Source organism: Gymnogyps californianus, chromosome 2 (assembly GCF_018139145.2).
Source record: "Gymnogyps californianus isolate 813 chromosome 2, ASM1813914v2, whole genome shotgun sequence".
Taxonomy (NCBI): Eukaryota; Metazoa; Chordata; class Aves; order Accipitriformes; family Cathartidae; genus Gymnogyps; species Gymnogyps californianus.
The window spans coordinates 164,771,498-164,792,404 of record NC_059472.1 but is presented as its reverse complement, the minus strand read 5'-3'; the positions used below and the strand labels follow the sequence as shown (position 1 = coordinate 164,792,404).

At 54.7% G+C, this 20,907-nt stretch overlaps 1 protein-coding gene across 1 annotated transcript; it reads right to left on the bottom strand.

Annotated features, from left to right (window-relative positions):
• Positions 1–2,785: 2,785 nt before the first annotated feature.
• Positions 2,786–20,789, bottom strand: ZBTB47 (zinc finger and BTB domain containing 47). Its single transcript, XM_050892477.1, has 6 exons — positions 20,653–20,789; positions 8,819–10,189; positions 5,376–5,523; positions 4,660–4,775; positions 4,074–4,218; positions 2,786–3,911 (listed from the first exon to the last, which is right to left on the bottom strand). The coding sequence occupies exons 1-6, from the start codon at positions 20,653–20,655 to the stop codon at positions 3,544–3,546; spliced, it is 2,151 nt and encodes a 716-aa protein (XP_050748434.1). The 5' UTR covers positions 20,656–20,789; the 3' UTR covers positions 2,786–3,543.
• Positions 20,790–20,907: the final 118 nt, after the last annotated feature.

Here is a 20,907-nt window from a genome sequence, read left to right as displayed (position 1 = left end):
AAGGGCGTCTGTCTGTCCGTCCTTCCCTCTCGACTTCGGGCAAACCAAGAGTTTAATCAGTGGAGTTGTCTAGCAGCGGATGCTCGTCTCTATTGCACTGTCACAGCCGTTCCCACCCGCCGGCCGTCCATCCATCATCACCTTCCCACCATGCTGGGGTTATGGCTGTGGTCCGAAGGGCCAGCTGTGCCTCATCGACATTACGAGGCTAACTGGTCTGTGCTACCAGGCTCCTGGGATATATAAACCAAAAATGACCCTCCCCACATGACTCCCTCCCTCCCCAGAGTTCAAACGAAGGGGGGGAAAAAAATTCCAACCTGGAAAGGTCTGGGGTTAGGCGCGTGGGCAGAGTTGTCAGCTGAACGTTGCGTTGCGGCATATTCATGAACTGCGTAATGGAAATCAAGCCCCTCTCCACCCTCACAGTCTGTCGAAGAAGGGATGTGAGAGATTAAGGTGCAACAGTTAAAAAAAAAAAATTTTTTTTAAAAATTTAAAATAAAACATAAAAAGCTTGAAAACAACGGACCCGACTCCCCCGCCTCCCACCCTGTCAAACCCAATGGGTGCCAACAGGGCTGACTGGGATGGATGCGGGACGAGACACTGCGGGAGTGACTCGTCTGAGCTCTTAGTACGTTAACGAAAACCAGACATGAAGAGACACATTGGGGCCGAGTAAGGGTGTAGACAAAAGGGCTCGGAGGCCATGTAGGACTCCTGGGAACTGCCCAGGCCTTGGAAAGGGGAGGGAGCAGCAGGGATCTGGTTCTCCAAAGTGCTGTGTGCATGGTCACATCTCGACGTCTCCGAGTGGCTCTACGAGCAGGCTCTCGAAGGGGATCAGACGAGCTGGGATCAGTCACTGGGCTTTCAGCTGGGCTTCTAGCCTCAACAAGGTGCTCTCATCTCACAGTGACGTCCAAGCGGGACAGGTCCTCACTGGGAGAGGATGAACTGGGACAGGGAAAGCCACCTCCAGGTGAGCGGTACAAGGGAGCACATGTTGGCATGGGTGTTTACTTGGGGGGAGAAGTCTACCAGCCAGGCAGGCTGATGGGCTCCACCACAGAAGACAATACAGGCAAGGTGAGCCCTCCTCGGGGTGCAGTGCTCCTATCCTCATGTGAGGGGAAAGAAGCACAAGGGAGACGGAGGGGATGGGATCTGGCAGGCAGCGGAGGAGACAGCATGGATTACTCTACTGGGGCCCTCCAACACATCCAAGGGTATCACTGAATGCTTCTCTAAAGCAGTCATCTTCCAGTCTGGGTCATGGTCACTTCAGAAAGCCAATGGCCCCAAGAGCTGAGTGCTCGTATCCCTCACGGGCATGTGTTTGAGAAGGCTTTGCACCATCCCAATAAGCCCCAGGGTCATGGAGGAAGGAGAGCAGAGAAGCCTTTGGTACCCATCTGAGAAGGTCAATATGGCGAGGCAGCTCTGCCATAGCATCCTCCTTTTGCTCAAAGCAGATGGAGATGAGGGTGAGCTCACTGGTACTGATGGTGGTGCTGGGTGTCCACAGGATCCCAGCCAACATGAGGATGAAAAGCAATTTGTTGCTCCAACATGCTAACATCCACAAGAGCAGCCAGCTTTCCAGAGATGTCAGGCACAGGGGGGCACCACTCAGCAGGAGGGGACACCACTCACCTAACCCATCACCTCAAAGAGCACTCAGGAGAAGAGCAGATGCTCTCCTGTCCTGTCCCCATCAGGCTAATGCTCCTGCATGTCCCCGGTCAGCAAAGCCCCTGAGCACGTTGCTGAATCCTTCCATCTCTGCAGGGACAGCCTCAACGCTGCCCAAGTGCTTTGCCAATTTGCTCTAGGAGACAAAGCACCAAGACTTCTTGCAAAGCCAGGTGTGGCTCACTGTCCCCAGCACCCTGCTATCACCCAGAACAAGGTGCAAATGAGAAAGGGCTCCTGCAGCCTGCTCAATGTCCTCTCTTCCTTCTTGCCTACCAACAGCCCTGCTCACCACCTTCCCCATGACCCACGTCCACACGCATCCACAGCGCTGGCCTTGGGAGCAAGGCATTAGTCGCAAGACACCCCACCTCTTGGCCGGTACCTCTCTGCCTGTGCTGGATGCTCTGCAGCCCCTGCGGTGCTCCCAGCTCTCCCCAACCCCAAAGCGGACACTTCCTCAGGCAGGGAGACCACACATCCGTGGTCAGACCAACGCATGACACCGCGGGGCAGAGCACAGCAGTGAGAGACCCAGCTTGGACCCCAGCGTCCAACAAAAATGTAACAGCAAAGCCTTCCTCTTCTCCTCCTCCACCAGCATGAAGCCAGCCTAAATAAGTGAAACCAAAGACCAGCTCAACTTCAACAAACACTGTGTGGCCAGAGAAGCGCTAACCAACACCACGGGGCATCACCAAACCAACCACAGCCCTCACTGGTCCCCTCTGGTCCCCCCAAGCCAGGGCAGGATGCCAACCCCACGGAGAGAGGCGAAGCTTGGGAGAGTGACGCGGGCAACAAGTTGGAGGATGGGACATCATCATCAGGCTGAATGCAGTCTTGCTTTAGCTCTGGACCTTGCAATGGGACCCAACCTGGAGCTCACCCATCAGTCAGGGATTTATTCGAATTGTTAAGGCACTATTCTGGGCTGATTCTGCCAAGAAATGGCGGCGTCCTGCTCCTCTGTCCCAGGCCACCCTCCCGCTGGTCCCAAGGCCATCTGAGCTCTCCCAGGCACACCTTGCCAACTCCAGAGCATCCCCAGGAGCCCAGCTCCTGCTGGGATTAGCAGAAAGGGCACACCAGAGCCCGGCTCCCTTAGGGCACCCCAAAAGTGAATCGGCAGCAAGCTGCCGATGCCCCGAGATGCAACGCCGGTGTTTGTGCTTTCGCCTATCAAGAAGGAAAACCTGTCAAGGGGAAGGAAGACGTGGCAAGGGTTGCTAACGAAAGCGGGCAGACGGCTTTCCAGTGGGGGCATCTGCTCGCTCGCCATGGGCCACCAGGGCCGGCAGACGGGGCCAGCGGGGGCTCCTCTGTGGTGCCCACCTCTCAACCTCTTGGGAAAAGAGCCTGAATTGAAAGACCAGCTTTACAGTACAGGGATTCAAGCACCACTAGCTAGGTTTCAGCTTATTATAAATATTGAAGCGCCGGCAGGCGTTCATTCGGCTAGCGAGCAGGCACGCAATGCCGGCGAGCTCAACCCCACATGGTGCGGCATCCTGCTCCTCCGAGCCCTGCCAGCATGCCGGCACGAAGATGAAGCCAGTGCGTGGGAAGATGAAACGGAGAGCGACGCCTTTTACCTACACCCTTACGGACGGACGGCGGTTCCCCCCCTAACACCCATGCTCCTCAGGGTGGGGCTTCCTCCTGCTCCCCCTCTCCACGGAGAATGACAGGTGAGACAAAGGAAAAAAAAAAAAACAAACCCAAAACAACCCCAAAACGAGGAGGAAGGGGGGTAGAGAGCAAGCAAAGCCTTGGCTCCCCAGGGGGAGGCGTTCCCGAAGGGCCGAGCAGTCCGTGCGGGCGCATGGCCGGGGTGGGGGGCACCTAGTTGTTGTTCGAATTTATCCTCCCCGCGGGAAAGAGGGGAGGGGGTGGTGGTAGGTGAGGAGGAGGAGGGAGGGTCTGTGGAAGGGGATGAAGCAGCGGCAGGGGCAGGGGGGAGACACCGGGGCCGGGGGGCAGCGGGGCCGGGCTGGCAGTGGGTTGGGGGGCGGCTGTGTCCAAAGCCAAGGGGTTGCTGACGCGGAAACATTTCTCCTTGTGGGCTTTGAGCATGTTGGAGAAGCGGAAGCGTTGGCCGCAGACGTCGCAGGGGTACGGCTTCTCGCCTGTGTGGGTCCGGCGATGCCGCTTCATGTTGGGGCGGCTGGTGAAGCTCTTCCCGCAGATCTCGCAGATGTAGGGCTTCTCGCCTAAGGATGGGGGAAGACGAATGAGAAGCCGGTGACTTGACCATCACCCCCCCCCCCAAAATCCCATCCTGCCATCTACCCAAAGATGCTACCCCCATCCCATCGCTCTTTCCCCGAGGCGCCTGTCTTGCAGGGGCTGGGGGCAAGGCGGGGTGCTCTCACCCGTGTGCGTCTTCATGTGCTCATCGAAGTACTGCTTCATGTTGAAGTCCTTGCCGCACCACTGGCACATGAACTGCTTGTGGCCGATGTGGATGCTCATGTGGGAGCGCAGCTGGTACTTGTACTGGAAGCGCTCGTTGCAGTTCTGCGGGGGTGAGAGGGGGACGAGCTGTTGATGAGCACCCAAAACAGCCCTCACATTCCCCTCGAATCACCAGCATGTCGGAGCAGTGCAGAAGTCACTTTTTTCCCCCCAAAAGAACCCAAATAAATGGCTTTTCGGGACATACCCGGTCAGGTTTGCAGGCTGGATGGGCTTGGGGTGGGATGCAAGGTCCAGGCACTGGAGGGACAGATCCCGGCACTGGACGGACAGATCCCGGCACTGGACAAGTTTCATCGTAAGTTTGGTGGGACCCTCAAACCAGGAGGGGATGCAAAGTTTGGAAGAGCGTGGGAGCCTCCCTACAGCTGCACTGGCACAAAGCATGGGGGGAAGCCCCAAGAAGTGGAAGATCTTTCCCCAGATCAGTGTTTTTGTCCTCGTTTGAGAGGATGCGGGGTGGGGCAAAACACAGGACCTTACCTCGCATTTAAAAGGCTTTTCCCCAGAGTGCTGGAGGGAATGGACCTTGAGGGACATGCTGCGCTTGAAGGACTTCCCGCAGGTCTCGCATGTAAACGGCATGTCCTTGGTGTGAGCTGAAGCGGAGAGGAGCAGGGTCAGGCGCCCTCCCCGCACCTCCAGCGTCCATCTCCCCAAGTCCTGGCTGCCGCTCCCAACGCCAGCACCCAACCCCAGCAAACCCAAAGCCATCTCGGGAAGATGTGCGGCAGCAAGATTTCAGGTACTCCCCTAATTGCCTGCCAAACCCCACTTTTTGTGGATCTCTTTGGTGCCTGCAAGCCCCAGGGACCCGACTGCCGTTGCCACGTGCAATTTGCTTTTCAAAGCCCGGCACTGGTGTGGTCTGGTCCTCTTTTACAAGGGAAGCATGGTTACACTTCAAACCTTCCTTTGATCACTTCTGAGGTCTTTTTTTCTGGTTAAATAAAATAAATGAGATTCCCCAGCACAATGCCTGATTGCTCCAAACCCAACACTGAGCAGACATACGTTCAGCATTAAATACCAGGCCAAATTTCAAGGCCCCTCCATTGACATGAGAAAGCTCACCCAAGAGTAAGCCCAGCCCTAAACTCCCAACTCAACAGTGACAAAAAAACACCCTTCATGGCCAAAATGATGGATGAACACCCCTAACAAGATCTCCCCGTGGCACCGGTGCCTCCCGCACTCACCAACCATGTGTTTCCGCACGTGGGCCATGGTGTAGAACTTCTTCTCGCAGATCTCGCAGGAGAACTTCTTCTCGGCGTAGCCATGGACAATCTTGTTGTGCTCGTGGAGGGACCAGAGCTTCTTGAACCCCTTTCCGCACGTCACACACTGCAAGGAGAGAGGGGATGGGTAGGGAAGCAGGGGAACGTGCCCACGCACCCACCAGTATTTTCATTTTACCAGGCTATCAGCTTCATCCATTGAAAGGGAACATCACTATGAAATCTACAGCTAAGATATCAAAAATCATAACGACCAGCAAGTCTTCTACAGACCTTGTCACTTCAAAACCTCCAAAACTCAAATTTCTATCCATCGGATGAGGAAGGGACAATGAATTTCCAGGGAAGGATGTGGCATCTCCATCAACAGCTGTATTAGGACTTGCATAAACAGCAGCTTACACACCAAGGCCCTATTCCCAACTGGGGACTTCATTCTTGCACACAATGAAGCCGTTGTTACATAAAAAAACCTCCAACCCTCTGTGCATTAGAAGGCTGCAAATATAGGAACAAGGAGAAGCCCAAGCCAGGGCAGCGCAACTTCAGTCTTCAGCAGGTGTTACAGATAGTTTACCACTAAATGAGTTTTCCAAACATATCCAAATGGACCAAAACGGACCCAAAAAACAGTCCATCAGCACAAGCAGAACAATATCACGTGCAAAGTCTCCCCCGAGAAGTTATGGCAGAGATTTGCTTCAGCTCCAACAAGTTCAATGTTTCTCTGAAAGTTCCCAGGAAAAGCTCCAACTTCGGCATGAGATCTGTTTGAAGCATGTGAGATCAGTTCAGCGCTCGGGGAAACACAGGAGAGCGAGGTCCACACAGAAAACCACTGCTGGAGTGCAGGGCTGGCAAGCAGCACCCAGCTGAGGACCCTGCCAGGAGCCAAGGGTCTCTCTTTCCTCCAAGGGTCAACTCTTTCCCCTTCATCTCTCCATGACTCATCTTCCTCTTGGCCAACAGGGATAAAGCCATCCCTCCTCCTCGCAGATGTGTTGAGAAAATAATTCATACGTTGGAGGCATCTCACGACAGCACAGCTGAGCGGTACCAGTAAGCCTGGGGAGGGATTCCTCCAGCTTCTCCTCCTACCCAGAGGAACAGATGCTTGTTGATGGGCTTCAACCAAATTTTGCACCGAATGAGGCTGTGATACCATGGAAAATATACCATCGTGCCATGTAGTCACAGTATCTCTCCATATATATTTATATTTAGGTGCCTGAGAGGCAAAATTAGGGTCACAGAGGCATTCCCAACACTCATCATCTTCATCTTGCCATGCTTGAATACCAACATGAGTAGTCCTCTGAGTTTTACTGTTCCTAAGTATATATTTCCACAGATCAGAACAGTTTTATCTCTGCTTTAAGAGATATTTCAGGACCAGAGCCTGATATCAAAGACACATCAATATCCATTTTCTCCACTTAAAATGAAAAAGGCTGCAGGGGAATTTTAAAATTAAAGGTAGAGGGAAAGCGCAGATGTAGGAAAGCCCCCGGGCTGGGACCAAGCACCCTGGAGGGCTAAGCTCTGTGTCCTCAGTTACCGCAAAAAAGCTCACTTGAAAATGTGGAAATAATGTCCAAACGAGGGAAAAAAACCAAGAAGATAAACTCTCACCAGTTAAGAGGAAAACCGTACTGAAGCTGGCCAAAAAAGAGTTTGAGAAACAACCCGATAAAGCAAAGGACAAATCATTTTTCGGGCGGCGGAGGCAGGATGCCTGTTATGGTGTTCGCGGGGCTGTGGACGGCGATGGGAAACGATGACAGGGAGCGAGATGAAGCCTAACATCTAAAGCATTATGGATGAAATTTGGGGACAAAACCGGGAAAGCAAGCAGCAGACCTGAACGGGATAAGAGGGATGGTCCCTCCACGGATCTGGTTAAAAAACAAGAAATAAAGACTGTCCTTTACAGGTATAGAGTCGAAAAAAATCCCTTTTCCATCCAGCTATAATTCCATAGTATATTGATAAAGTTATTCAATATTATCAGAGCAAATTGAGTGAATTTGGCTATTTGTAAAATTAAAAATGCTCAACTAAGTGAGAGGTAATGATTCACATTTTCCGCGGGAGGAGGTCACCGCACGGGCAGCTGTGGTTCATCCTATTCAGAAATGACCTAGAAAAGGGATAAAAAGGGGGAAAAAAAGCCATGAGGTGACAGCCCCATGTTATCCATCAGGAAGGTAGATGAGGCTGAAGAAACGTTCTGGGAAAACCCATTTTTAATGGCACAGGCATTACAATAGGCTCCGAAACAGCCAACCACGATGCAGGTATCGGAGCAGCACTTGCCCAATTCTGGGAAAAAGCATCCAAAAAAAGCAACCTCAGCATTGTGAATTTTTCAGGAAGATGCACCAAAGGGTCACTACGGGCAGCGGCTCCTTCACCCGCTCGAGGCGAGACCGCTCCTGCCTCCGTATTCCCTGCACACCCTAATGCCAAGATCTGCTTCATTCCCCATTTTATTTGGGATGCCATCAGCGAAGGGCTCCAGTAGCACTTGGGTTGCATTACTTTCATCTAGGAGAGCTGCAAGATCACTTAAAACCCGGTGGCTGGCGGGAAGGATGATGAGCGAAGCTCTCCAGAAGCTGGTATTTTTTTAATTAGTAGTGGCAGCATCATGCAAAACAGCTTGTTGGGGATTAGGAGATGGGTTGGAGGGGTCTGCAGGAACGCACATGTTTGCTGCTCTGATGGGATGCCTACCTATCCCCCCCAGATTGCACTGATTTAACGGAGTCAATTTGTGAACGCAGGATCTCGTTAGCATTAGGCGAAGGACACACCAAGCCCGAGCCACGTATGGATGTCAAATGCATTCGGAAATTTGCTAATACGCAAGCTAAAGAGCACAAAAGGCAGATTAAAACCATTTTAACTCATGTCAGCAAATCTTTGAATTAAGCTAAATTGGTTTCAGCCTGGGTGGGAATGGCTGGAGTGTGTCTCCATCAGGGGCTCGCAATGTTTTATCCAGATTAACCGAATAAACTCAAAGAAAAATTACTCCTCAAAAATTACTCCATGTTTCCACCCGACCGGCCAAGGGGAAGCCACAGTGCCCGGCACAAATCCTCTGGTCCCATGCCACCGTGGGACCCTCCTGAGCCTGAATACGAGTCACGGGTGAAGTAAGGTTCCCTCCCGTCTGCCATGTGCCAATTGCAACATCAAAAATATTATTTGAGCACGAGCCTGTCCCATGGTGTAGCTGGGTGGGATGTCCTCCATGGTGGGTGGGATGTCCCTCCCCCATTGGGATGTCCCATCATGGTGGGATGCTCCTTTGGTGGGAAGTCTCCACCTTGGTGGGACATCCATCCCTGGTGGGATGTCCATCCCCTGGTGGGACGTCCCTGGGGCTGGCTCACCTGGATGTTCTTCTCGCAGTCGGTCTGGTGGTGCAGCAGCAGCTCGCTCTCGAGCAGGAAGCGTTTGCCACACTTGTCGCAGATCTGCATGCGGCTGTGCGTGACGTTCATGTGCTTCTCCAGGTACCAGCGGTTGTTGAAGACCCGGGGGCACTTCTTGCATGGGTAGTGCTGCTTCTCCTCCAGCTTCACCTTCTGGCCCAAACCGTCCTGTTCCTTTTTCCTCTTCCTCCCTCGCTGGCCTTCCTCTTCCTCCTCCTCCTCCTCTTCCACCTTGGCCATCTCCTGGGACCTGGTTGCCACGGCAGGTTTGGTGGCTTTGGACGCCCGGCTGCCTCTGCGGGGCTGCCCACCCTTTTCCCTTTTCACCTCCGACGTGTCTTCATCGTCGTCGTCATCGTCCTCTTCTTCCGTTGTCTCCTCCAAGTCTTCCTCCTCGCTGTGCTCCTCCTCTTCCTCCTCACCCACCTCCGCATCCTCCTCCTCTTCCTCCTCCTCCTCTCCTTCCTCGTTCTCCCCCTCCCCATCCTCCTCCGTGTCACGCCCATCACCGTCAGGCCTCCCCATCACGGCCGCCTCGCTGGCGGCTGCCTTCCCCTCCATGCCCTTGGAGACGTTGAGGGTCTGGTTGTTGAGGTTCACCTCCACGATGATCTGCTCTCGGTTGTATGAGCCCTGGCTGTCCAGGTCCTCCTCGGACTCCTCGCCCTCCATCTTACAGACAGCGCCTGGACCACTATCCTTCTCCTCCTTGTAGTACTGCTTGGCTGGACCAGCGGGGAGCGTCCCACCACCTGCTCCATCCTCCACCCGCACCGAGTAGGGGTCGTTGCCCTCCCGGGCGTAGATCTTGGGATGGGGGACATCCACCTCCTGCTTGATCTCGCAGTAGTAGGGTGGGGGTCCGGCGCAGCCCTCGGCAGGCAGGGCCATGTCGGCAGCCAGGCTGAGCGAGCGGGTGTCGAGGAGGTCCTGGCAGGAGGAGGCAATGTTGTTCATCTGCAGCACGGCGGCCGCGTTCAGCACGTCCTGCACATTGCAGGAGTTGACGAGGAGCTTGGAGGTGTAGATGAAGTTGAGGATCTGCTGGAGGCCCTGCGAGGTGAGGGCCTCCAGAGAGAGCTCCACACGCTGCAGCTGCTTGTTTTGGGTGAAGAGGGAGTGGAAGAATTGGCTGTAGGCCGCCAGGACTCCCTTATGCGCCGGGAAGATGCTCTTGTGCTGCACCAGCACGATGTCCACGTCGCACAGGTCCGGCTGAAAGAGGCGCTGCTCGTTCAGTCTGTCCATCAAACACGTGAAGTGGAGGGCTACATCCTCCACCAGGGAGTACTCAGCCGAAGGGTAGTCAGTCGTTTTTTCGACTATCAGCTGTGGGGAAGAAGGAAATAAAATCATTCAGGAGGGCTCCTTCCCCAGGAAAACACCCGCCCAGCCATGCCACCCGTCCCTGTCCATGCATCCCAAGTCAGAGATGCCAACTGAGAAGCTCCACTGCCAGCCCCAGCTTGGAGATGCCAATCAAGAAGCTACACCAGCAGGCCCAGCTTGGAGATGCCAATCAAGAAGCTCCACCACCAGCCCCAGCTTGGAGATACCAACCCAGAAGCTCCACCACCAGGCCCAGCTTCAAAACACCAAGAAGCAATACTACTAGGCCCAGCTTGGTGATGCCAACCAAAAAGCTCCACCACCAGGCCCAGCCTGGAGATGCCAACAAAGAATCTCCACCACCAGACCCAGCTTCAAAACATCAAGAAGCAATACGACTAGGCCCAGCTTGGAGATGCCAACCAAAAAGCTCCACCACCAGACCAAGCTTGCAGACACCAACCAAGAAGCTCCACCACCAACTTGAGTCCGGGAGACTCAACCAAGGAGGAGAAAGCCCAACGAAAGGACAGACCAAGGCCATATAAGCACCCACTGATACCCCTTCAGCCTGGGTAGAAGGCACCATGGCCACCCCACCACCAAGGAGGTCCAAAGCCTGGCTCAGGTGTCCACGCTCGCGCGGAGAAGATGTCACGCAGGAGAGGGGATGCCTCGACCTCCTGAACCAGATGGAGACCCTGGGGGGACATTTGCCCCATGCAGGAAGCCCATTTTAGGCACCAGCTGAGATTTAACCCCCTAAACAGAAGGAAATTAGGATTTTAAACCTCCCTGCTTCTATAAGATAATTACATAAAACACAATATCGTCTAATATTTGCCAAATTACACCGTGTGCTCTGACTCACATTAGCAGCTAACTCGCTAGCTGGATTCACCGGGATGATTTATGCGCTTTTTTAATGCCCATTTTAAATTGCCTGGGAAAGGCACTACCTGGAAAAATTCAAATCAGGGAGCAGCATCCCCAGGCTGTGAAATGCTCCGACTGCCAACACTCCCCAGCCTGCGTTGGCTGGATATTTAATTTAGCTCACATGTATTTTGCATGGTGCAGACCACTCCTGGATGTTCATCACCTCTCCTGGGGATACCTGAGCCCCAGGATGGGTTTGCCAGCTGCATCCCAAATGCAAGGGATATCCCATGCCCTAAATCCCGTGCCCTGTATTCAAAGCAGGTGGGATATCCCCTTTCCCTCTGCTTCCCTTTGGCTTTCCATGCTGCACACCCAGTTCATGGATGGAGACAGATCCGGCCACGTTAATGCCCTCTTCCCCCACCATTGCAGGATGTGACCAAGGATGTGGCGCAGAACAGTGGCGGAGATGGAGGGTTCAACCTGCCGGGTTTATCCTGCATCTCCTGCTCCAAAAAGAATTTCTCAGCTCCCATTTTTTCTGGGACAAATGGCAGCTCTTGATCAACACACAAATTCCAGCAAGACATGTTTTGTTTGTCTTTTTTTTTTTTTTTTTTTGTGAGCCAAAGGCAAAAGCACACACAGACAAAAATGTTTAAATAATAAAAAAGGGTGTTTTCTTCTCTGTTTTCTCAACAAGCAAAAAAATCCCTTCCCCCTCCCTGCCAAAATTTTTCATTTTCACTGAATTTCTGCTCTGCAACCAACCCGCCCAACCAATGGGGTCGTCAGCTTCGCATGGTCCCGATGGTCCCCGAGAGCCCCAGCAAAGGCGCGCACCCAGGGAAAACAGGGAAAAAACAGCTCTTCTCCAAACTCTTGGCTCTGCAGCCTGGAGTGGGGCAAAGACGCAGTAAAGGAGGGGGTTTAGATATATTTCTATATATATTTTAATATTTTTTTTCTATTCTATATATTCATTTATATAGATATTTAAACTCTTTATATAGATAAATATATAAATACATAAATATATGAACACTCTTTATGTATATATTTGTTATAAAATGCTGCATCCCAGCTGGAACATCCATCCACCTCCCCATTTTCTAAGCCTCACGACTGCCAAGGACATTTCAACGAGAGGAACTTGGATGGCTCAGCCCCCCCGAGCGCATAGAAAATAAATAACGATATAATAAATATCGAACACTGAAGAGACTGCAAGCTTTTAGCGGAGCGGTTTGCTGTTTGCCAGGGACTCTCCTGCTTTGCTTTCGCTACGAAAAAAAAAATTGAATTCAGGTTTTTCCTCCTGGGATCCATCATCTCACCTCGCTCCCCGTACAGGATGCCCCAAGCTCGGCACGGCCACAGCCAGGGAAAAATGGGTGCAAAACAGGGGGAATTGGGTCAGCTGGGCGGCATCACCTCTGCACAGCCCAGCCTGGAAAACAAAAGCTGGGGTTTTTGTTTTTTTTTTTTCGCTCCGGATCGAGGTTTTTTGGCAAAAGGGGTTGACTCCTCACCCAGCGCCGGGGCTTGCCAGGCGGCTCTAATCAGTCCCAGCAGCGGCGAGGACAATGCGTGTCTTGGCCGCGTCCCGTCGGTGACTTCAGCCTGAGCTTGTCAGCGGGAGGTTTTTGCTCTTTATTGCTATCAGATGCTTTTCGTGAGCTCACCCGGAGCCGGAACGCCAGCCAAGACGAGAGGCGCCCGCCGGGGTGAGATCCCAAGAACGACCCCAATGTGCCCCGAAATACCCCTCTGGCAGCTCCCGTTCCTGTAACTCCACCGGAGTGGAGAAGCCCGATTAATCGGGATTAATGGGAGGGTTAAACCCATTACCCTTTCCCCGGGAAAACACAAATATTTAAAAAAAAAAAAAAAAGTTTTTAAAAAATATTTAAAAAATATATATGTTTTTTAAAAAAATATTTTTAAAAATACTTTAAAAAAAAAAAAAAATCACAGTTTTGCTCTTTTCCACCATCACCACCTTGGCCCTCTGGGTCGGTTTAGCCCCACGAGCAGCCCACCACGGAGCAGGTCACCCATCCCGTCTCCATCCCGAGTCTGGACTTGGGGTGCTCGCTGGGTGCATCAAACCGAAGCGAACCCTAAAACCACCGGCCCCCACCACGCACCGCCGACCTCCGGGCAGGGCCCGGGCATCGTCGGCACCGCAAAAAAAAACCCTGTAAAAATTATTCGAAAGCAGCGTGGCCGTGAAGTCCCCACCCTGAGAGGACGGCGGTGCCTCCAGACAGCCCTCCCCGCCCTGACGTTGCCCTCCGGCTCTATTTTAAGAGCGTTTTCAAGCGGCGCTGCCAAAGCCCCATCCCAAAACAGCCGGCGGGGTGGGAGGGCGGCCGGAGGATGGGGAGGATGCTCAGGGCCGGGAAGGACCGAGGGATGCGGGTCAGCTGAGCCCCGACGGCGAGGGATGCGAGGAAGTGGTAAGAGCGATATAGGAACGGCGGCCGAAGGAGATGCTGATGCTTGCTGGACCGGGGCGGCCTCTCTCTACCGAAGCCACCGAAAATCCTGCTATAGGAGATGGAGCCCAAGCACAGCCCCGCTCCCTTTCCACCCGCATCCCCCCGCGTGCCTCAGTTTCCCTAAACAGCCACACCAACACCCAATCACCTCCCTTGAAAGGGGGCTGCTGCTGGATTTAAATCCATGTACTAAGATAAAAAAGCTATTTATCTTAGCATGTATTAAGACCCAGATCCCTAAATGCTCCTGCAGCAATAAAACCCCCTGAGGGACCAGTAGGTCGGGTCATCCGGGATATATTTAAATACTCAAATCTGCAGCCCCCAGAAGACCATCTCTGACGTTCACCGGCCTCTCTATTTATTTATAGCCATGTCTATCGCCCTCATCACCAGAGCATCGAGGACCATGAGTACCTCTCTCTTGTATTAGCACAAGGACGGGGGTTTTGGGGCATAAAAAGCACATTTAGGTGGCCACAAGCACCCACTTCACGCCGGGCAGAGCGGTTAGACCAGTTGTTCGCGAACCAGTTTCCATTCAGCACAAAATTTGGGGATTTCCTTACAATTTGTCACCCCCAAAACACCCATGAAAAACAGCAATCTGCTTTTCTGTATCTTTTGCAACCACCAAAACATTTACCGTTGACCTTCAGTATTAAATTGCATTACGGAAAAGTGCTTTAGTAAGTAGCTGAATACGATGTTAGCACTTGCTCCTCAAAAAAACCCCCACGTCCTACTCTCAATTTGAACACCGCCGCATTCCAGGGCGAAAGAGCTTGGCTGAAACTATTTAATGCCAAAACTTGACTTTTGCTAAAGAAAGAAATAATGTTAAAAAACCTATTTTTACAGATTAATTCAAATGATACAAAGGCGTATCACTAGAAATCCCAAAGACACTCGCGCTTTTGGTTTTAATCCTCAGCCCCCTACAATTTGCCCTCTGCTTTCAAGACCCTTGGATGAAACCTTCAGCCTTTTCTCCGTAGTTTTGAGGCCATACAGGGTTTTTTTTAAAGGATGACGTGATGCTCGCGTCTTCCCACGACTCCCAAAACCAGGATGCACCAGGATGAAGCCGCCCCAGAACCAGCAGCGCTGCCTGGACCGTACGCATCCCATACATCGCCAAAACCACCCATTTTTGGACCATGGCCATGGATGGAAACCTAGCAGCAGGGCAAAACACATCCCAACGCACCCTTCCCTCGCCTGTCGCCTACCTTCACCGCTCTGCTCGCCTGTCGCCTCCCTCCCCGGGGACCTCTCCCACGGGTGCTTTGCCCTCCGCACGGCACGGGACCGTGCCGGGGGGGGGTGGGGGGGGGAGGCAGGGGGGTGGTTTGTTCACTTCTCCGATGGATGTTTTTATTTAATTAGGGGAGGGTTGTCCGGAAAAACAAGCAGGAAGGGAAAACAATAGCTCGGCCGCAGCCCCGCCTGGCGAGGCGCCGGCCGACATGGCCCCAAGCGCCCACCGCCGGCATCCTGCCCGCTGGGATGCTGGACCGGGCGCTCGCTGGGGATGGTCCCATCCCAGCTCCGGAGGCCGAGGATGGCCACGTCCTTTAGGATGGTGGTGACACCATCTAAAATGGTGATTTTTTTTTTCCCCCCCTATGTGCCATCTAAAAGGCTTGAGGCTGCCCAAAACAGAGCCATATACAGGCTCCAGGGAGAGGGAGCGAGGGGAAGGGACTCAGCGATGCCCTCAGAGCCTGTCCTACCCTGGGGTGTCAGGCACCCCGAAAAACACCTCCCAGCCGCTGCGCAAGTGAAGAAGAGCGTTAGCCAGGCTGGGGGACAGTCAGATGGTTCCCAGGCTTTTTTTTTTTTTTTCTCTCCCCTTTGGTTGTTTTTTTTTTTTTTAAATATCATCCAGCATTTACAGGCTTTGGCTCAAAGATGCTTTTCCAGGGAGCAGCCTGGGAAGCTGGCGGCAGCGCCAGGCCCAGCGGGACCGTCCTCAGCGCAAGGGAACAGGGACAAATCCTTCCCCCATCCCTGTCCCTCTGCAGCTCAGGAGCCGCCTCCGCAAACGGAGAAAAGGTTTATTCGGGCTTTTCTTCTAAGCGCCACAGCCGCCTGCGGCTTGGAGAGAGCAGGGGGACGAGGTGGGATGAGCAACACAAGGCTTCGCCCCGTTGGGAGCAGGCACTGGCTTCCCAGCAGCACAGCCCGCAGAGGGTTAATGGCTGGTTGCTTTCTTATTTATTTTTTTTTTAATTTTTTAAATCCTGTCAGCCGCTCTGGGCATCTTTTCTTTCGCACACAGAGCCGCAAAGCCACAATGATGCTTTGCAAGGACGGACGGACGGGCCAACCCTGCCTTCACCCCCCATCCCCAAACCGGTCCAGGGAGGCGATGCTGCAAAGCTGCTCCCGGGGATACCACCGCCACCGTGATGGCATCGGGGACACCATCCCTTTGTTCCACCGAGGGTGACGGCGGAGGGCACTGCCAAGCCCTGAGATCTGCTCGGTAACCTCAGCGTCTGTCCCAACACGTGCAAAGGCGAGCACCGTCCTCTGAGCAAACACAGCCTCCCTGCTGCAAAAATACTGAGACATCAGCCCAGTGCCGCATTATTTTCAGCCCAGGACAAGCCCCAATCCCTCTGCTCCGGTGGGATAGCAGAGGCACCGAAGCCAGGCTGGATGCACCCATCCATCTGTCCGTGTCCCCTCGGTTGGGGCCGAATGGGGTTTCTTTGGGTGCAGCTCAGGCCAGACCCGACACGCAGTACAAAAGCTCTCCAGGTAATTCAAGATCCGTGCTAAGGCCGTAGCAAGGTCTGGGGTTAAACCCCGAACGGACGCTGCTGGATTTCGGCAGAGCCGGCATCCTCCTGGCAAACGCCGAACGCAGCCAGGGCAGCCGAGCCATGGGGTCCCCGCCAGCGCCTGGCACAGCTAGTGACACCTGGCTGATGGAGATGTCCCCGAGCCACTGCCCTAGAACAGGAGCAGACAGCGGGACGGGATGCTGCCCTCCTGTCCGGGGGATGCAGGACTTCCCACAGAGTCACTGCTGGGGTGGAAGAGCCCGGACACACACACACACACACACACACACACACACACACGCGAAGCCACCGTCCCCCTCCCTCCCCTGCCTGAGAAAAACAAGCGGAGGAAAGATCAAGGGAGGAAACGAGGACAAAACCCAACGCTGACCTCCCCAGCCGGGCTGTTGGCCAAGTGGCTGTGCCAGGGGCCAGCTCCGGACCGCTGCCCGGCCCGGCGCGAGCCACGCGAGGCCGAGGAGGAGGCGAGCATCATCCCCTTGGGACCCTATGGGTGTCCCCAGTGCCACCAAGGAAGGGGATGGATGCAGCGGGGCAGGCAGTGCACCGAGCCTGCCGTGGCTCATCGGACGCCCAGGGTCCCCAAATTCACCGCAGGGAGCACGGACGGGTGCGACGGGACAGCCACCGCGCCGCTGGCGCACAGCCTGAAGCCATCGTGTCCCTGAGCCAGCCCCACACCCACGCGCTGCCACGCAACGGCCGGGAAGAGGCTGAGATCCCCGGAAAGCAAGGTGGATGGATGCACGAAGCCTCCTCCCACGGGCTGCTGAATTAGGCTGGCACCAGACGGCAGCGTCCCCCTGCCCGGCACCACGGTGCCCATCCCTTGGGGAAGCCACCGTGACCTTCCAAGGTGGGTCAGCAGCGAGATTGGGATATGACACCTCCAAGGTTTGCCCCACACCCGGCTCCCATCGGACCATAAACCCACAGCGTTTTCTAACTCAACTCCAGACCGCAGAATTGCCAGAGAGGTCCAAGGTTGAGTCTGTCCCAGCATCCTGGGCAGGGCTTTCCATCCCGGAGCATCCTCTCCAAACCCTGGCATTGACCCCAGGGGTGGTCCCTACATCCAGCTCCATCCTAAACTCAACATTGACCTGGGCTTTTGGGAAGCACCAGCCATTCTCCTCCGATCCAGCCATCCTCCCTGCCCATCACTTTTAACGTTTTTATAAATGTGCATTAAAATGGCTTATTTTTATCATGGCTGTCCAGCAAATTCAGCAGCTCGGGGAGTAGGGCTGTAACTCAGACAGGGTGTTAGCAGCCCTTGCTCCCGGCAAAAGACATAGTCATAAAAATAATAATTAAGAAAAGATCATTTATTGTAATTAAGTCCTCTACCCATCGTATCTGCACTGCCATGGCCAGTCTTTCCCCATATCCAAAATCAGCCCAGGTTTCACCATCAGGAGAGGCAGCCGAAGCACCGAGGTCGGCTGAAGAGAGGACTGCAGCTCCGAAGGACACGGGGACAAGTCCTCAGGTGTCCCCACGCAGGAAACCCAACAGGGCCAGGTATTTGCCCTGCAAATACCGCTCCAGCAACGCAACGCAACGCGTTTCCTTTAGAAGAGAGGAAAAATTAGGGGCAGGTGGCACAGAGCCTGCCCCTGAGCTCATCCGCCCCAGCGGCACCCGCTCCTCCAGCCTCGCAGGGATCCACAGATCCCACGGGATGTCAGGGGACATCTAGGATGCAAACCACGCGGGGGACCTGGCGATCCCCTTTTTCAGGGTCATGCAAACGTGGCAGGAAAATAAAAACTTCCACTCTTGCTCTTCCCGGAGAGCACTTTGTCACGGCCATCGCCACGTCCCCATCTAAAAAGGCTTAAACACATCAGCGCAGGAGAGCCCTTAGTTTTCTCCTCCAGCTGGAGCGAGGAGGGAAGATGGGGAAATCGGTGATTCCCCCGAAACCTTCAAAGACCCTCTGATGTTTTGACACATTCAGTTCATCCGCAAAAGGTTTCTCCCTATTTTTCCTTAAGGAGAAAAATCTGCATCTTAAAAATAACCGATATTTCATCGACTCGCAGGCAACCTCCTGCTTCTCCCTCCCTTTTACAAAGAAAACACCTCCAAAGGCAGCAGCGGGGGATTTTTATGAAGGGGGTGACATGCCTCTCCTCCAGACGCGAGACAGAAATACAAGGCCGTTTATCTCACCCGACTCCGGCGTTTGCCTGGTAATAACCTAACACGCCGTTAATTCCTCGCAGGGAGAACAAAGCTCCGCCGTGAAGCCAAGCCGGGCGGTGAAGGGGACCCTACGGCCGCCCCAGCAAAGCCCCCGGAGCAGTGTTTAGCCCAGCCAGCATCCTCGGGGAAACTCCGCGGTCCGAGCCGAAACGTTTGTACCCAGTAAGGTTTCACCCCAGATCCAGAAAATAAAAAACAAAAAAAAAAATCATAAATCCCTTAATATCTTTCCAAGGAGGATTTTTGCTGTGTAAAGCAAATTTTCCTGTGGTTCTTGCTGAGGCTGGGTGTGGAGGAAAGATTTAATTCTCAACTTTTCCCCTTCTTCCTCACAGGCTGCCCACTCGGGTGGGCTCCGGGCATCTCCATCCCCACCTCGGGGCACAAAACGCTCCCAACAACGGCCCCGGTGCCTCCCCCGGTCCATCAGCATCTCCCTCCGGAGGGGATGCAGGGGCGATTTCAGCAGCCGATTTAACGCCAGCAGGAATTTCGCAGGCCGAGCGCGGCCGGCCGGCACGAACCCAAACCCTGCTCCGGTTACCCCCGATATCGGAGCCGGGGGGTGCTGAGCCCCAGCCCGGCATCCCGGCCATCATCTCGTGCGCCGGGTCAGCGTTGTTTCTTTATTTTTTCCAAGCTTGCACTTTCTTCCCCTTTCCGAAAAGCCGCTCGAACGCCTCCCGGGGTGTTATTACGGGCACGGAGCCATCGCTGGGGCAATCACAAGTCTGCGCTTTTAGGAATGGGGGAGGCACCAGGGTACCGGGAACCTTGGTCCCTGGGCACAGCACATCCCGAGGGATTCCCTGTGCATCTTCCCAGCTCAGGCCTGCTCTCTGCAAGTCAAACTAACCCCCCAAAAGTCCACCGGCCGCTAAAATAGGTCACTGCCGCAGGCGAGAGCCCCGGCTGCAAGGCTCCCAGCGCAACCAGCCTCCCTCCGTTATTATTATTATTATTATTATTATTATTTTTTAAGAGCATGCACGGAAAATCCTTTTGCAAACCCGAAGCGGGGTGGGATGCTGCACCCTCCCCGTGCCATGCTCGCGGCCTCGTTCCTCCGGGGTATCGGGGTGAGCCCACCGTCCCCCCAGATCCCCCTGGGAAAAGGGGGCCCACGGCAGGAGCAAGCCGGGGGGGGCAAGAAATTAGCAAAATGAAGGAGTCATCCGGGGAACAAAAAGGGCCGAGGAAGCGGCAGGCTGCTCCGGCGTTCCCGCAACGCCAGCAAATCCTCCGGCCTGGGCGACCAGGCGGCTCGAAAAGTTTCCCCCCCCTCTAAATCTTCCCAGTGACCCCCGAGCGGGAGCCCTGAGGTGAGCTGGGGGCCAGGGCGAGCAGCCCCCCACAAGCTTGGGGGTGCTGGGCCGCACGGCCCCCCCTCGGGGGTGGGGGGAGGGGAGGGTAGGCCTTGCTGCACACCCCCTCCGCACCCCCCAAACTGGCTGGGGGGGGGGGGCAGCAGCCCCATCACCCCTCAAGGCACGCCAGGGACAAGCCCAGCCCCCCCCGCGCAGCCCCTCACCCCTGTGCATGGCGGGGGAAGGAGAGGGGGGTGCATTTTTAATACAATTTTGGCCAAATGCAAAACCTTCCCCCCCCCGCACAACAAGGGGGGGGGGGGGGGGCCATGCAGCCCCCCCCCCCCCCCCCCCCCCCCCCCCCCCCCCCCCCCCCCACCAAAGCACCTTGCAATGCAAACACCCGGCCCATTGCACGGGTGGGTTGCGCTGTTTGTAAACCCCCCCCCCCCCAGCTCCCTGCAGCAGCCCCGCCGCGCGCCCCCCCCCCCGCCGCGCGCCCCCGGCCCTCCCCGCGCGCCGATGCAGCATGCCGCCGGGTGCATGCCCGTGCAAACACCCCCCCCCTTCCACCTCCACCTCCACCGCCCTTGCAAGGATTTGGGCAAGTTTCGGAGGCCTTTGCAAAGTCAGCGAAGCCCCGGGAGCGCGAGGAAACGGGGAGGGGGGGGAAGGAGGAAGGGGAAAATAAAAAAGAAGACGAGAAAAGGGAAAGCGGGGGGGGGGGGGGTTGCAAGCTCTACCATTTTGATGCAAAGGTCTCCGCGCAAAGGAGTCCCGGTCCTCCTCCGCTTGCCTGGGGTTTTTGCTCTCCATGAAAAAAAAAGAAATGTTGGGTTGGGTGGTTTGCTGGGTTGGTTGCTTTTTTTTTTTTCCCCTTCTTTTTTTTTTTTTTTTTTGGCTGGCTTTTTTTGCTGCTTTTTTTTTTTTTTTTTCGCCTTTTGGAGGAGGGGGGGGGAGGAAATTACCGCGCCGCCGCTGCCAGCCCTGCTTGCATC

Bases quoted from the DNA above. Each gene is read 5' to 3' on its own strand.
- ZBTB47 (XM_050892477.1), bottom strand. The intron at 4,776-5,375 runs GTGAGTGCGGGA...TCTCCGCTTCAG, and splicing joins CGTGCGGAAACACATGGTTG to CTCACACCAAGGACATGCCG. The intron at 4,219-4,659 runs GTAAGGTCCTGT...TCACCCCCGCAG, and splicing joins AAAAGCCTTTTAAATGCGAG to AACTGCAACGAGCGCTTCCA.